Raw genomic sequence first — 15,927 nt, 5'->3', positions numbered from 1 at the left:
TTTATTTTACAAAACATTTATTTGATTTTTCTCTACAATTAAAAGATGCCCGTTAATAAAATTCAGTAGAAAATTACCAATAGGATATTTTCTCTGAAGCGTAAGGCGTAACAATCTAGTGTTTTAGGTAAGCGTTAGACTTGAGAGGCTGGGCTTTCTCTGTATAAATCCTTCCCAGTAGGAAGAGTGTTTGTTCCACATTACTGACCATTTGCAAGGCAGATTTCATTTTGACATCCTATTTTTTTTACTTGAAAAGACAAGTAGCAGAAGATGATGCATTCTGTTGCTACTTCTTATCCTCTTGAGGATGAGAAGCCAGCACTATTGACTTTCCTGTTTCTGGGTGTCTTCCCTGAAGTTTTCCTGGGTTCTTTGGATCCTTCACGGTAGTTTGTTGAAATAGGGTTTTGTTCCAGAATTGGTATGTTCTGCTATCTTTAAAAGTCACTGACAGGGCAGGAGGGTGGGAGGGGAGGTGTGGGTGTGCTGAGCTCTGCTGAGTCTTGAAAAGAAAAACATCTGCCTTACTCATAGTAGAACAAAACCATGAGAATGGGGATGCTTTCAAGCATCACTTCTCTGTCACACGCTCCCTCTTCTCGTGCTCATCTGGGGGTTTTGCAGTGTTATTATTCAACACTTCTTATTAAGTCAAAGACCAAATTTTCGTGAGTGTCTGTTCTTACTTTTTAAACTCGAGAGAGAAACAGTTCATCTGTATGCCTTGTCCTCCCATTAGCTGTATTGGCGTGTACAAGGTGAGACTCTACTGAAGCAGGCATTTATGCCTTTTTAAAATGAGACGAGAGTTGGCTCTGGAGCGTGAGTAATTGCCTCTCAACTTAGTCACTGAAAACATTCCGTGTACCTGGGAGGAATCCATTGAAAGAGGAATGTTTGATCTGTGAGCCCTGTGATTTATCTCCACTGGTCTAGTCAATCCCTTCAGTTACACGCTGCCTTCTCTTCCAGTCTACTCTGATTTGACTTTGTATTAAATATTTCTCTCCACTCATAGGTTTTGCATGGGTTCGTCTTCTGGGTTTGACTCCTCGGGGTGGTACCTCCTGGAGCTCTTAAAACGCTGAATCGAGCAAATGGCTTCCCAGGCACTTCATTCTTGTGTCTCGCATCTAATTGCTCTGTTTATCAGCACTGGTACTTTATACAGATACGGCAGGATTTTCTCCCGTTAATTACTGAGAGGGAAGCTCATTTTTGGTTGAGCAACCCAGTAGCCTGAGGAAAATTCCTGCTGTCTTTTGTCAGATAACCTCTGCCCCAAAAATGGCTCTTCAACATCAGAGCTGCATTAATAAAATGTTTATTTAGCACCTTTCAGGTTGAAGGATCCAAAAGCACTTTACAATTAACTACACACATCAGCACTGAAATGCATCCAAGCAGAAAATCAGCAGCCAACTCACTGTGTAAATTCCAGAAAGAACAGACTTCTGGCCAGCCGCTTGGCCAGAAAGCAAAGTAGAAGCGCCAGTGACCTGCAGCAAACAGGATCTGATACTGGTTTGGGTTTTGAAGGTCTCATCTGGAAAACCTACCTACACGGTAAAGCTGCATTCAACCCAATTTAGCCACTTCAGAGAACTGAAGATTTGCATCAGCCCTGCCAAGATTAGCATCTGTGGTGCCAGGGAGTCTAGCCTAATCCTAACCTGACATTTAGATGACTAAACCTCAAGGTCGAGGACATACCCAGTGAATTCAAGTTGCGAGCATATGGGAACGCAGTGCTGGTTTTTAATCCAGAATTCAGATGTTTATACATAAACATCCCACATGTGCAGTATGCCTCTTTACAAGCACCAGGCATTCATTTACAGTCCTGTAACTTTTCCAGCTTTGGGGGAAGGGGAAATGCAACCTTCTGAGCTCTAGTAGCTAGAATAATCTTTCCAGGGAAATAGAAGGCACTTGGCACGACTGAACAAAGCACCTGGAAATTCTCTATCAATCAGGAATGATCCTCATTCCCTGGGAGGACAGAGATTACCTCTTGTCTTTCCAGCTGTAATGCTGACAGTTCGGTAAGAAGTGTAGGCCAAAGAAATTCTCCTGTTCTACAGAAGTATTCTCCAGTGCTGGAAATGTCTGGTGAAAATACACAGCCCGGTTCCTCCCTCTTGCAACGCGACAGAAGAACTTGGGCGTAAACGTGGAAGTTGTGGCTTTGTTACTCCTCAATGCATCTCGTGACGGTAACGTTGGTTACGTTTTCCACTTCAGCAAAGAAACATTATAAGGCTATTTTTTATACAATTTGAAAGCACTTAATACAAAGGTACATGAATACACTGCATCTTATGGCCTATCCGTGGAGAAATACTGAAATACTACCATAGGGCTGTTCAATACTAGTTTTTTCTTTCAACTTTTTATCTTGATACTAGAAAATATATAAATCATTTACATGACATTATGCAAAAGAAGGCACAGCCGGTTATAGTTTACACAAGCACAATGCATAATATGCAGGAAAAAGGATTAAAAAGAAGCTTCACATCCTTATTAGATACATTGTTGCAGTCCATTAAGAAAAGTACTTCATCAACAACAGAAGTGTTCAACACTTGAGAGCTATGATATAAAAAAATCATAATTCATTTAATGCAAAACAGATTTATATATACTTTCATATATAAACACTGTTTAAAATGCTAACATAATAAAAGTAGATTATCCATGTAATGAAAAGTGCAAACCAAAGTAATAGAGGGTTTTCACAATGTCCTTCTCGTGACACAGGAGATGATATAAAAACTAGCCCATCGGAATGAAGTGTTAAATCCACCAGTAAGTCCTTGGCGAGATGAGGTGTCATCAGGATTTCTGGGCGTTAGGAGAAAGCAGCACTGGAGAAGAGGCTCCGTCCAGGCTGGGGAGCGGCACTGGTATGTGACCGTTCAGCAGAGTTGGAAACTGTAAGAGGCCAAAAGGTAAAAATGACTCCTTATCTCAGAGCATTCAGCCCAAAGCACATGGATTTAGCATTAGCAACTGACTCCAGATGGGTTCGGGACTTCTGATTCCTACACACTAAGATGTGTACCAAATGCCTGCATCAGCCATTAGGAATGTGAAATAGAGGACAAAACCTGAATAACTTGTAAATGTACAGCGCTCTGTTACTGGCTGTATTTTGTATGAAAGTTCACATAACAACACATTTATCATCACCCTGGGAAAATGAATACTATAGAGAAATCTTTCCCACCCATTCTGCTTCCAGAAATGTTTTTCAGTCTACAAAATAGTAATACATCCTTTTCATCTGCCCTTAATAAAAGCTACACAGGAAAAAGCTCTGCAAAAGTTAGTCAAGGTGTAGATTTAGGGCAGAAAAAGCACTACCTACACCAGATCATTCAGTATGTGAAGCAGAATAGATTGACATTTACTATTAAGCTTCTGCTGTGCAAAAAATACTTGTTCAACATAGAAGCTGTATATTCCTAGTTCATGACAGCATCCTGACTGTAACTTGCCTGCAGTGATGTGTATTGACTAGTTCTTAGCATCTGACCTGAGAAACACCAAAGCAAGCAGGCAGAATAAACCTGCTGCAGCATGAGATGGGAATTATCCCAGCAGTAGATACTGATCTGGCCTCGAGGCCCAGCTCCATGAGCTGCCGCTGGGTTTCTGTTGGCTTGAGAGAGGCAGAGCTGAATAACAGAGCTCTCAACTTCCAAGTGTCTGCTGTAGTTTTACCCCTGATCAGATCAGTCCTTCAAAAGCCAACTGTGCTGTAATCAGCCTCTACATGGGTGCGTAATCTGCTTGTAACAGCTTCGCTCTTCCACTAAGATATGGGTTAATGATATCCCTCTTCCAACCTTCAGCTGAAAACCACTGCTGAGCAGTGCAGGGGCCCGTAGGGGGCTGGCACCACACTCCTGGTGTGGCCAGGACTGGCTGGTACCTCTAGCTGAACCAAGCCAAACCTCGAGAAATGTTTCCATTGCTCCTGCCAAGGTTAATTAAAACACAGAGCTTGATTGCGAGCTCTTGCTGTTCTCGTCTTGGCTTCTAAAGCCAGACATGTAAATTGCAATGTGTTTCATGTGATTTCTAAAGCTAACAGAAAGAGGGCTGTGTGATAGCTGGTGTCTGTCGAGGCAGGTGGCATGCTGGCACTATGGCCCGAGATGCAAATGATGCTAACATCATCCTTCCCCTGGTCTCCAGCCCAGCCCAGCTCTTGTTCTTCTTCCTGCTATAGCCCCTGGAGCTCTGACGATGCCTTTTATTCGTACATCTCTGTCAGTATCTGGGACTTGACTGTGCCCACTCAGTGCCACCATCTATTCAGCAGCAACGAAGAAAACACACTTCATTTAGTTAGCACTTAATCTAAGCTAATTTGGCAATCCTTACAGGTGACTGCATTTTCTTGAATTAACCAGTTCTGTGCAAGTCTCTTGTGACTCCAGTTACATGGTAATTTCAAACTAATGGTGAGACACCAAAACAAGCTTAATTACACAGCAGTGTGGCTTCAGAGGGAAGACCTTCCAGGTAGGTCACTGTATCAAGGTAAATTGTGTGGAAGGAGACTGCAGATTTTAGCGATGGGCTAATAGGCTGCAAGGGTGCACAGGTATAGGTTTATGGGAGTTGCTTTCACCTTGTAAATACTGAAGAAGAGTTTTTACTGGTTAATAAGCCTCTATGTGCTCTGTGAGGGAGTATGCACACAGTTGGACAGAACAGGCTCCTCCTCCTTTGTTAAAGGAGGAATTGTACTTTCCCACAGGCGTATTCTGGGTTTAGCTGGACCAGGACACGGATAGCTCCCATCCTGGTCCTTGCACTACACAAAGACTACAGCACTAAAGAACGGCAGGCAGTGCCAAGCACGGTGCTACTGTGAAAAGCAGCATGCACCTGAAAGAAAAAGAAATGCAGGAATCCAACCTGTGCTCCACGCATGCCAGCAGGCAAGGGTGCAGGGGCAGGCAGGCACTGCAGAGCTGCCCCAGCCTCTAGCTCCTGGCAGGATTCTGACTCCTTCAACAACCACCAAATGTTCCTTCAGCTCCTGGGGCGAATGACCAGGTGAAAGCGACTTGAGACAGCTCCAGCTCTTTCCTCCATTCCCTGACCAGGTGCATGAAGCACGGGCTGGCTTGTGCAGGCAGCACCTGGAGAGCTCTGCCCTGATGCCTACGTAGGTCAATGCAGTAGCTCTTGTGGGCTTGGCTAAGCCTCAGCTGTGTTTGTCATTTCCTACCTGCTGTTAAAACAAAGCTTTGTGCTTGCACGCCTGTGACTGTGGCCTTTGCCTGAATCAAGCATCACTGGTAAGGCCCTTTGGGTGTCTCTGGAGGCAGAAAGCCAAGGCCACTCTTCAGTTCCCACAGGGGTGGCCAATGTATGTCCATACAAGCTCATTCACAGAATCACAGAATCCAGGCCATGGTGCAGGCACTTCCCTCCTGGATGAAATGTCTGGCTGCTTATAACCATGTGTGTAAAAGTAAGGTCCCACAGGGATAAATAAGTTCATCTGAAACACAAACAAGGAGCCCCATGGCTCCGTGCTCAGCTGTCCCATTGGAGGTGGAAAGACTTACTACCCCAGTGGGAACCGCACCTTGAGTCTGACTGCCCAGCACCAGCCCCAGAGCTGGGTGGTCAAGACTCCCTGAAGGTTCAGAGACCAACCCAAGGTCCCTGCTTAGCCCCCTCCTTCGTTAGTGCTGGTCCTCCACAGTGGTCAGATAGTTCATTCCAGAGGTGAACCTGCATTCTTCAGCTGTTTGCATGGCCATCAGCCCATCAGCCTCATTCCTCCTGTGAATTACTGAATCAACTGTTATGCAGCAGCTGGAGCTGCTAATACCATCCCTGCCATTCTCTTCCTAAGCCTAAAGCAAATGCAGCTGCGTGCTGTGGCCATCACAGTTTACTTCATAACTTTTGTATTTACTACATCTCTACGTAACTGTTGACATTTTTACTCTCTCAATACCCATGAGCAAAAGGGGGCAGTGCTGCCTTTCCCGTTACATATGGAGAGGTTACGCTCAGAGGTATGAAGTGACTTGGTTGAGCACTCATGGACAATTTGCAGAAGAACTGAAAATGGAGGCTTCAGGTCAGTGCCATTACTGTAAACGCAGTCTGCCTGTAAATCCCGTCTTTCTGAGTGAGAGGTAGCTCATTCAGGCAGAAGGGTTGATCTACACCCACCTTGCTGTGTGTGAGACCCCAAACTGGTCTTGCTTTTCTCTGATTCCACGGTCCACCACTCTCCTGGCTGATCGCTGGTTGGTCTGCACTCTCTTCCTGAAGCTCTGAGAGCTCTTACTAGCATCTAGCACTGATTTCTGTCTCCTTCATACAGTATGTGTGTGCCTGTGGTAGAGACTGCCCTGTAGGTTCTGACTGTGGCACAAGGCATTCAAAGGGGGTACAAGTAAGAAGGCCTCTCTTTCAAAGTGCCTATTAATTCCCGTATTTTCTTTAACTGTTTTCAAAGCTCCAGACCGATGTGAGATGTTTCCCTGGTGTCTTTTCCACACGTGCACTTTCAGAAATGAAACCTGTGCATTGGCAAGACCTACCTGGAACAGAGTGTTTGGTCCCTGCAGCCTGGCAGGACTCAGAGGAGCAACAGGGCTGAGGCTGCTCCAGAAATGAATGCTAGACAGCAGCGGGCTTGGGGTCAGCAATAATCCATTTGGGGTCTGCAAGACAAAAGAACACCCTATATGATGCAAACCTCAGGAGCTACAACCCCAGAAGTCTTACACTTCACCAACTGGCTCTTTTGCCTATGAGTTCAGACATAAAGCATGGCCATCCAGCCCTGCATCCTGTCCCCACAGAGGTCAGTACTGGATACCTGCACGTCATCTTCCTTCATGTTGACTCAGTTTCTATTGTGACTTGCTGAAGGAGAAGCACAGTTATTGTTTATGTGAACCGCACTCATGTGACCATATAAAACACCCCATGTCTGTGAACACAGCCTGACCTCCTTCAGAACCACGTTTTACCTTTGAAAGGCAGCAGTTGCTTGGACTGGCTGCAGCTTTTGAAGCATTAATGCATTTGCACATGGAGCCAAGAAAGCTGCTGCCAGCCTTTGAAGTTACCTCCTCTGATGGCGCCTGCTCAAAATGACAAAGTTCGAAGGAACTGGTTTGGGTGCAAGCGGAGGGCACAGCTCATTGCTTGAAAAGAACCAAAATGGCAAGAACTAAGAATCCAAAGCTTTTCCCGATGTGGAGGTGGCTCCTTCCAGTGCCATGGTGCACAAGGGTCACTGGGAATGCTCCCAGCACTCCTAAAGCACTACTGGGGGAGTAGAGTTAAAGCACATGCAAATCTCCGCTCGAAGGAAGAATCATATCAATTATTCTGTATCCAGAGTAACTTTTATCTTTCCAAAAAAGAACAAGAAAGTGATGTGACAGTTTTGAACAAAGAATTTGGCATAATGAGTTAATCTCACCAGTGAGCTGGATGCCAATTATCAAATCAGTCCTATTTAGCACAGCACTTAACGGAATTTGAGTGCATGCTTAGCAAGTAAGTACGTGTTCCGCTGTGTAGGACAAGTCCCTCAGTGCTGTGCTGAACTGGGGCATCAGTTTGTCCAGAGCTTAACATACGTAATGAGAAGCTAGAAGATGGAGGATAAGGAGTATGCTCCCCTAGTAGCCAGCATGTTGTGCTTCCTGGTACCTGCTAGCTCCCCACCAGGCCATACAAACTCCCACATACAGCAACTGGTCTCAGTTAACTGCTTACACCATGGGCTGTCACATCCCGTTGCCAGGACTCTGCGCTCAGCAGGCTCAGGAAGGCAGGTGCCATGGGTCATGCAGATTTTCAGGTATGACAGACATATCCCTTGGAAAGCAGTGCCTGAGGACTGGCTGTGGTGTTGGAGGCTCTATGCAAATGCACGGGAGTACAGACCTGCTCTGACGTGCTTGCACTGGAGTTCACTGGAGAGTCAAGCAATTAATTTAACACCAGAAGAAGAGATGGGAAAGACAAGGAGTGGCAAATTGAGGTCCTCTGGTGATGCTGTCATAAGGTGCCTGAAAGAGTGTTTAATACAAAGAGCTTGGCTGCTCTTGAAGGGAATGGTTTCTCTTAAGGAATCTCAAAAGAAGTGGGGTTCATGGAGAAATGCGAAGGGAAAGGACACTGCCATCTCCCTTGTGCTAAGGAAGGTGGATCAGAACCACCAAACCATGGAAGAAACCACAGTTATGTCCCAAGGATTAATAAACATGTGGTATTGCTGGGAAAGCAGAAGGTGTCATGCACTAAAACAGCAGGTATGGTGGTCACAGGAGTACCAATAAGGTCAGGGTTTGAAACTTGAACTAGATGATCTTAAGGTCCTTTCCAATCCTAACTTTTCTGCGATTCTATGCTTGGATGACATCAAAATGGGCGAAGAGTGTGAGGCCTGGCAAGGAGAAAACTTCCCTGTTGGTCTCATTAAGTGACAGGTCTGCTCAAGGTATCTGAGCAAAAGACTTGACAAGCAAGCCCTTGTGATCAGCTCCTTCACAAACACCCTCTTCCAGGACCACTGGGTTTTCATGGAGCAACAAAACAGCAGTACCACTGAGAGCACCCTTCCTGTGCCACATGACGAGCCGATGCTCCACAGGTAGGCAGCTGTTGATGGGGATTTACAAGGCTGACAAAGAATGCACTGAATTAGGTCAGGATAAATACTTAAGAGATCTACTTACAGAAGAACCTAAAACAGAAGAGGTAAGCAGCACAACCCAACAATGGTTGACTAAGGACACAGTATTGTGCCAACTGTACTAAGAACTCTGGCAAGCTATGCCTCGGTTCTTTGTCTCTGAGAAGTTGCAGATATCCACAACTGAAGATGCAGTTCTAGAGAGGGTCTTCTGAAAGTAATGAGTAAAACCTGGAGGTGTCTATTCCTACCTAGATACAGCCAGAGCAGGTCTTCAGAGAGACAGGAGGTTTGAAACTGAGCTGTCCTCCATTCACCTCTGGAAGCACATTAACATGCCTAACAACAGTGCTAAGCAAGAGTTCATGTCCTCTGACGATCAGAGCGCTAATGTCTGCAGGTTCTGCCAGAGCCAAGAGCTGGCCAAAGCAAGCCTCCAAATCTGTTTAATATTTAAAGCAAAAAGAGCACAGAGCCTCCCAGGCTTGTTCTCAGTATTGCCAGCAGTCAAGCATCAAAACCACCACAGGAAAAGTAAGTGTAAACACCACCAGAGCACAGGCTATCCTGAAATTACACATGGAAATTGAAGTGTCGCTTCGTTTTGTGCCCTCATGCAGCTGTATGTCTGGTACTCCGTGTGGAACCCAGTGGGAAGTTCCTACTTAAAAAACATCATTATAATCTAAGGAACAGTTTAAACAGAAATAATTCATCGCACAGAGAGGATTACGTTAAGTAACAATGCTCATGGCTCCTGACTCCTCTGACAAAGAATGCATCTAAGTACAATCTTTCTTCTAGCTGTCAGATAACAGACAAGTGCTGTCACGCGTACGTTACTTCCCAGGTCATTAGGCACGTGCTGGAGCCTGGATGGTGTATGTGGATACAACACAGACCACGCACGTGCTGGCTGCAGGCACACTACTTTGTCCATAAGGAAACAGCATGTTGTAAAAGTTACAAACGCTCACGTAGCGGCCTGAAGAAAAATAGTAAGTCAAAATTACATATCCACATGGGCCAAGGGAGAGCCAACAAAGTAACAAGCAAAAGTAATCTGTAAAAGAAGCAAGTACTGAACAAAGTCCAAATATCTCTCTTTGAAGCTAATCAAATAGCTGACATTTCTCTACTGAAGTATGGTACTGTATGCACTGACATCTTCAAACCCATTTTGCTGTTCTGAAATTGGCTGTGTATATCACATGCCCTTTCACAAGGGTATTCCTCGTGACCAGCAGGTACAATGAAAAGCCACCTGAAACATCCCCTGAGGCAGCAGGACCTTCCCCAAGCCTACCTCACTCCTGGAGCAGGAGCTGGTGTTCGACATCCTGTTCTGCACCTGCCCCTGCCCTTGTAGGTGTCTACTGCTGGGACATGATAAATCAGAGATCGTCTAAGATATGACAGATAATGGGATAGACTGCAGATTTCCAGCCTGAATTATGGCTTTAGTTATTTTGCATTGTGGTGTTACAGCCACAATTATCTACCTAATTCCCTTCTACATCTTTCAGGGGTAGTAAGTACACCAGTTTATAGATGAATGAGAAAACTAAACATTCAAAGAAATCCTTACAAAATGAGGAAGCGAATCTCTGTCCATACTGAGTTTGGGGGCAGCAATAAATTAAAGCGAGTTTGTAATAACTCACGTTGTCAGTCACTGTGTCTGGTTGGCATCTGACGTGATTTATTTGTCAGATTTGCTCCCTACGAGCAAAATACTATGGTTATACCACAGTTAGAGGTTATAAGAGTCTGTCAATACACCCCAATTTTGGTTTGCCACACTTCCATTCTTCCTGCCAAGCATAACTTCACTTCAAGGCCTCAGAGTGTCAAAAATGACAGATAATGGCCCACAGAATCCTCCGCCTTTGCAACACAACCTTGGTATCTTGGTGGCTTACAGGTATGTCTGAACTGCAAGTAAATGATGGCTTGTAACACACCACCCCCCACCCCCCCTTTGTGTTTATTTATTTACTTTCCGCTTGTTGCATTCAATGCCAGTATTTGCATTTTTACTGGGGAGGACGGGAGAGACATTGGGAGTGTTCCTCCTCGGGATAATTTCACTCCTGGGTTTTTTGGTTTCATTTTGCAGCGGTAGCAGCTCACCGATGGACACACCAGGCCATTACCTATGTGATTTTCCTCTCCTCCTCTGACCTCCTCCATTTTTTTTCCTAGACTTGCTTGAAAATGGGAACTCGCCATTGTGATTGCACAAATGTGATTAGAGGACAAAATAACCTCCTGGTTATTCAGCAGGCCTGTGCTGAAAGGAAGCTCTGGCAAGGCCTCTGTGGATGCATAAAACTTTGGGAATTGGAACTGCCTTACGAGCCTGCCTTAGAAAGTACTTAATTTACTCTGTATTCAAAAGCTAATGAAAAGGTCACACTGTCTGAAACCCAACCAAGCATCCCACAGCGCACAGGCTCAAGTCATGACCTACAAAACCCTCGTGTTTTTCTTGCTGGATTTTTCCTGCTTGTTTTGTAGACCTGGTTTGAACTGACAAGCGATTCACTCATGGTCACTAATGGCTGCCTATCTTGTTATCCTCCCAGGCAGGCTGTGAACTGTGACAGCTTTTCCCACACTCACCCAGGAACCCCAGGAAGAACCTACTTTCCACTCTTTTTTCAGACCTCTGCTGTCTCCCTCTTCCCCGTATGTTGGGTTTTGTCCCATCAGGTGGATAGGCGCAAAGAGGTAACACTCCTGGCCACATGGAGGGAATACCTGGCTACAGCAAGAGTACAGGAGACAGGCAGGTCTCACCTGTGCAGTGAAGAAAGCTGGAGTCAGGGATCCTGAAGGAAGCGCAGGGCTGTTGAGGGCGATGGAACCGATGTCAGTGCTGGAAAGGACCATAGGTGGGGCAGAGATTTCCAAGCCTTTGGGTTTTTTAGCCTTTGGGGGAAGAGATGGAGATTTTGCCTTGGAGCCTGAGGAGAGGTTCAAAGGCTCAAGGGAATCTGAGTCGTGGCAACTGGAATCAAGGAAGAGGCTCCTGTGATCTGCAGGGAGAGGTGAGGTGGGAGACAGAGACGGTGACCGGGAGGAAGATGACGATGGAGATGAAATGCTGGCACTGTTGGGTAGCATTAAAGAAGATATTTTAGCTGATACTGATGAGCTGAGAAAAGCAGAGGCAGCTGCTGTTTCGGAAGTGGAAGGCAACGACACCATGGGCCTCATAACTTGTTTGTCTGTTTTGTTTGTCACAAATCTGATGACAGTCCGAACCTCTTCCACTGGCGTGTTTCCTTCTGACTTCTCCTCCAGTTTTTCTGTTTTGATTGGCTTGTACGGGTCTGGCTGGTTCTGCAGAGAGTTGATAGTGAAAGAGGAGTACAGGCCAGAGTGGATATATTCATTACGGCTTGTGCTTTTCAATGCTGACAAGCTGTGCTTGTGCTGATCCCTGCTCTCGGAAGGCATCTTACAGTCGCTGTCCTGCAGCAAAAGGCTCTCTCTGCTGATTTCCACAGCATGTGGATCCATTTTTAAAATCTCAGGAAAGGAGACAAACTTGTACACAAATTTTTGTCCAATCACTTTCTTGATGATGTTCTGCAAACACAAAAGCAGATGCTAGAAAGATCAGCATTTTAGAGGCACCAAGTACAGCAAACATAAGGGAGTACACAAGAGTAGGGGGGCACTGCTCCCTTCTCAAGCTGAGTAGGTCATTCCATGGGGCTTCTAACACTGTCATGTCATGGCTCATTCCCATACCTCTGCTTCTCATGATGCCTAAGAAAATCACCATTACTGGGAGATAAAGACATACTGGTGGGCTGTTTTCTCCAGCTTCTGCTGAGGTAGCTTGGGAATGTTTTCTTTCCAATAGAAACACTCCTGCCACCTTACAGGCTCGAGCCATACCACCATTTGAGTTTCACAATGAAGGCAAACTCCCTCCTTTGTGCCTCCCAGAAATGACACCAACTACCCTGAGTGTGAAACATCTCAAAGGGACAAAACCACTTCAGCCTCCATGCTCCAGTCATTTTGCCTCTCTTCCTGACCTCATGCAGAAGGACTGACCTAGGCTGACGGCAACCTCCTTCTTTCAAGAGTCAAGAACTATGTTTCTGACAAATGCAATCACTTGCATGGGCCGGAAAAGTACTGTATGCCCTGTGCTGTCTCCAGGTTTGAATGAGGGTGAGGATGCTCACTGGTGCAGGCAGGTGGTTTTCATCAGTCTAAAGTGGCCATTGAAATTAATTATTAAAAAAAACCTCAAACCTCTCAAGGGTTTGTAGAACTAGTTAATTTTTCTTCATATTTATCACAATAAAACTGTCCCTTCATGGGAAGAACTGATTCCCTTTGAAATTGGAATCTCTCATGAGCGCCCTGTTACCAGTCCTAGCTCTCTTCCTCCAAACCTGGGTACGCTGCCAGCTCTAACACAATGCATGGTATCCCCAAGGACATGATCTGAGCTCCTCCAGAGAGACACCTTATGGCATCAGGTGCTGGCCTAGCCTAAGAATGGGCCTGGAACATTTCCCACCCTAAGCCAAGTGCTGTGACAGATAAGAAGCAGTATTTCCTGAGATTTCCATAGTGATTTCTTTCTTCTTGAAGGCCCTGATGGAGAACGTATCTTTAAGCCACCTCTGAAAAATCCTTTTCCAAGAAGCTTCGCTTTAGTGCAGCACATCTGCTGCACCTCCATACTCTGCAAACAGACATCTGCTTTGCTGTACATATGGGAATGTAAATATTTACAGGATTCCTAAAAGTCTAATTTGTTTTTCATTCTACCACAGATCCTGAGACCAGAAGAGGAAAGATTTGTTAAATTGATTGAAAATAAAAATTAATACAAAATCACCCCTATTTATATATGGGTAGTACCCAGTGCTTGCAGTGCCCGCACTACACCTTTCTGTCACAAAAGCAAGGCTCAGTTTGGGAAACAAGAGTCTGCACTCGAGTAATGGAACCTTTTCTGTCTTTCAGCCAAGCTGCTGCACTCTGTAATTCATCTATCTGAATGTCCTGGCATTTCATCCAGGCACCTTCCTGAATACGAAACTAATGCTACAAAGAGCCCTGGGATGTAGCTTTGTTTCACAGGTCAGGAGCTACGGCACAAATGCAGAAAGTTGTTTCCCAAGTTGATAACAGGATCTGTAGCAAGGAGGAGAATCAAATACAGCAAGTTCAGACTAAAGGCACAAAACTGCTCTCTTCCATGCCAAACTGCACATGTCTACCCACCTGATGGATCCTGCAGTGCCTATTTTTGCCCTCCAGAAGTTCAGTTAGCCCGCAGGATCTGCCTGCACGAGCTGTAATTCCCAGGGGTTAGATATTTTTGGCCTAGATATACTTTTTTCATGCTAAGTAGGTGAAACATTGAATGGACACGCTTCCTCTGCACCCAACATTACATTCTTCTTGAAAAAGGCAAAACCTCCAAACTATTCACATACCCAAACAAACATCCCAACAGGGTCTGGTTTTCTTTTTTAAATATCTCTCTCTTTTTCTTTAAATTCTCATTAAGATAATACCTCCCTTCTGCTCCTGGCAGCTTTGAGTTATTGTTACATCAAGCACTGCCAATAGAGATCTTACTTGGAAAATGTGATCAAGCAGCAAAAGATTAAATGTATTTGAGGGTGGCACTTCTATACCAGTGCAGGCTTGAAACACAGAAACATTGCTATAAGAAGCAACTGAACGGCCTGGTGAGTTTATACTTCCTCTGTTATTATTAAATATAGGGGTATTTTTAGAAGGTCTCAGTGCAGCTCCTCTGACCCCATAAGCCTGCAGCAAAGGCCCACTTAATGATGCCTGGAGATTAGAAGGATTCTAGTGCAGATCCCAGAAGCACTTTGCAGGCTTCTCTTAAATGTGGAGCCTGAGGGAATCTCCATCTGCATGTAAGAAAAATAAGGATGCAAATTAAGTGCCTCCAAAATGCCACCGACTTTCCTACATCTTTTGACAAATAATTGAAGGTAAAGAGCAGCTGATTTTTACCATCACCTCAGTGATCTGTCAGAACCATCCTGAGCTGTGGACGATGGCTCAAACCACAGAAGACAGTGACAGGCGTCATGACAAACAAGGATTTACCACCCTCAGTCTGAAAGGGCAAAGATGTTTTCCTTGTATAAAGACTGTGTGTGCAGGGAGGGTAAACTGCGTGCTCGGTAGCAGGACATACAGCAAGTATATGTGCACATCTAGCCTGTTTGTTATTTGAGTTTCCTACGTAGATCCCTCATGAGCAGGCTTGCACTGCGTGCTGGTGGCTGTGCTGGCAGGGATGGTGACTGCTGGGGCAGTGCAGCTGCTGGGGAGGAGAACTGGGCAGCAGGAGCAGGGCTCCAGTCCAACAGCTTAAAAAATGATAAATCTTATCAAGAGACAGCACTCTGACATCCAGAAAGAGGGCAGGAGCTGGGAATGCCTCCCTTCCCTTGGCTTCTTGACTGGTCCTCACTTGAACACTTTACACTTCCCTCCTCTGTCCCCAGTCTGTAAAACTGATGACAGCAAACATAAGTACCTGCCACTGCAAAGTGTTTGAAAGCTGCTGATACAAATAGTACAGCACTGCCTGATGTCTGCTCTAGCACAGCAGCCACGTTAGGGAGCTCAGACTTACTCACACCACATCACTTCAGACCCTCAGTTCATGCACACCTCCAAACCCAGCCTTACCCAAGTGCTGTGAATCAGAGGCATGGGGCTCTCTCCCTGTCCTTCTCCACAGACCAGCTGACTGAGCTAGATGCCAAAGGCTCAGTGGCCTGGTTCCCCCTGCAGCTTAAACCAGGCTATAATGTGGTTGGAGGTTTTTTGTGTCAACTACGCATACGCACTACTACTTTAGGAAGCCTTTCCAAAATACACAGGAGCTGTTTGCCCGTCTCAACAACATATGACCTCTGAGTTTCTTTCCACTTTCTTCTTTGCTCCCAAGGTTTCCCTGTACATTGGTACAACTCAGACTTCATTCCTTCTATCACGTGTTTGCATTTTATTTTCATCAGCTCTGACTCTTACTCCCTGTTTGAGCCATCTAGAGCTAAGGTGTAACTATATGATCAGTGTGGCACAGAGATTTTAGTGGCGTGGCTCAAACCTGTTAGCTAGCAAGTTTGCTGGCTGCAGGAGCCACTTGGGAGACTGATCTGGGAAATGGGACCCAGTTCCTAGTTAAC

The 15,927-nt window shown here is 45.4% G+C and overlaps 1 protein-coding gene across 1 annotated transcript in view; it reads right to left on the bottom strand.

Annotated features, from left to right (window-relative positions):
• ELK3 (ETS transcription factor ELK3) overlaps nt 1-15,927 on the bottom strand; it is a 40,378-nt gene continuing 24,451 nt past the window's right edge. The window contains exons 3-5 of the mRNA XM_065670790.1: nt 11,507-12,301; nt 6,591-6,713; nt 1-2,940 (exon numbers count right to left, since the gene is read on the bottom strand). Of these exons, the coding sequence (XP_065526862.1) occupies nt 2,842-2,940; nt 6,591-6,713; nt 11,507-12,301 (1,017 nt within the window). The 3' untranslated portion in view covers nt 1-2,841. The remainder of the gene's footprint in view (nt 2,941-6,590; nt 6,714-11,506; nt 12,302-15,927) is intronic.

The sequence above is a fragment of the Lathamus discolor genome, chromosome 1 (assembly GCF_037157495.1).
Source record: "Lathamus discolor isolate bLatDis1 chromosome 1, bLatDis1.hap1, whole genome shotgun sequence".
In the NCBI taxonomy this organism is placed as follows: domain Eukaryota; kingdom Metazoa; phylum Chordata; class Aves; order Psittaciformes; family Psittacidae; genus Lathamus; species Lathamus discolor.
Note: the sequence above shows the minus strand (reverse complement) of the source record. Positions and strands in the feature narration are given on the sequence as shown.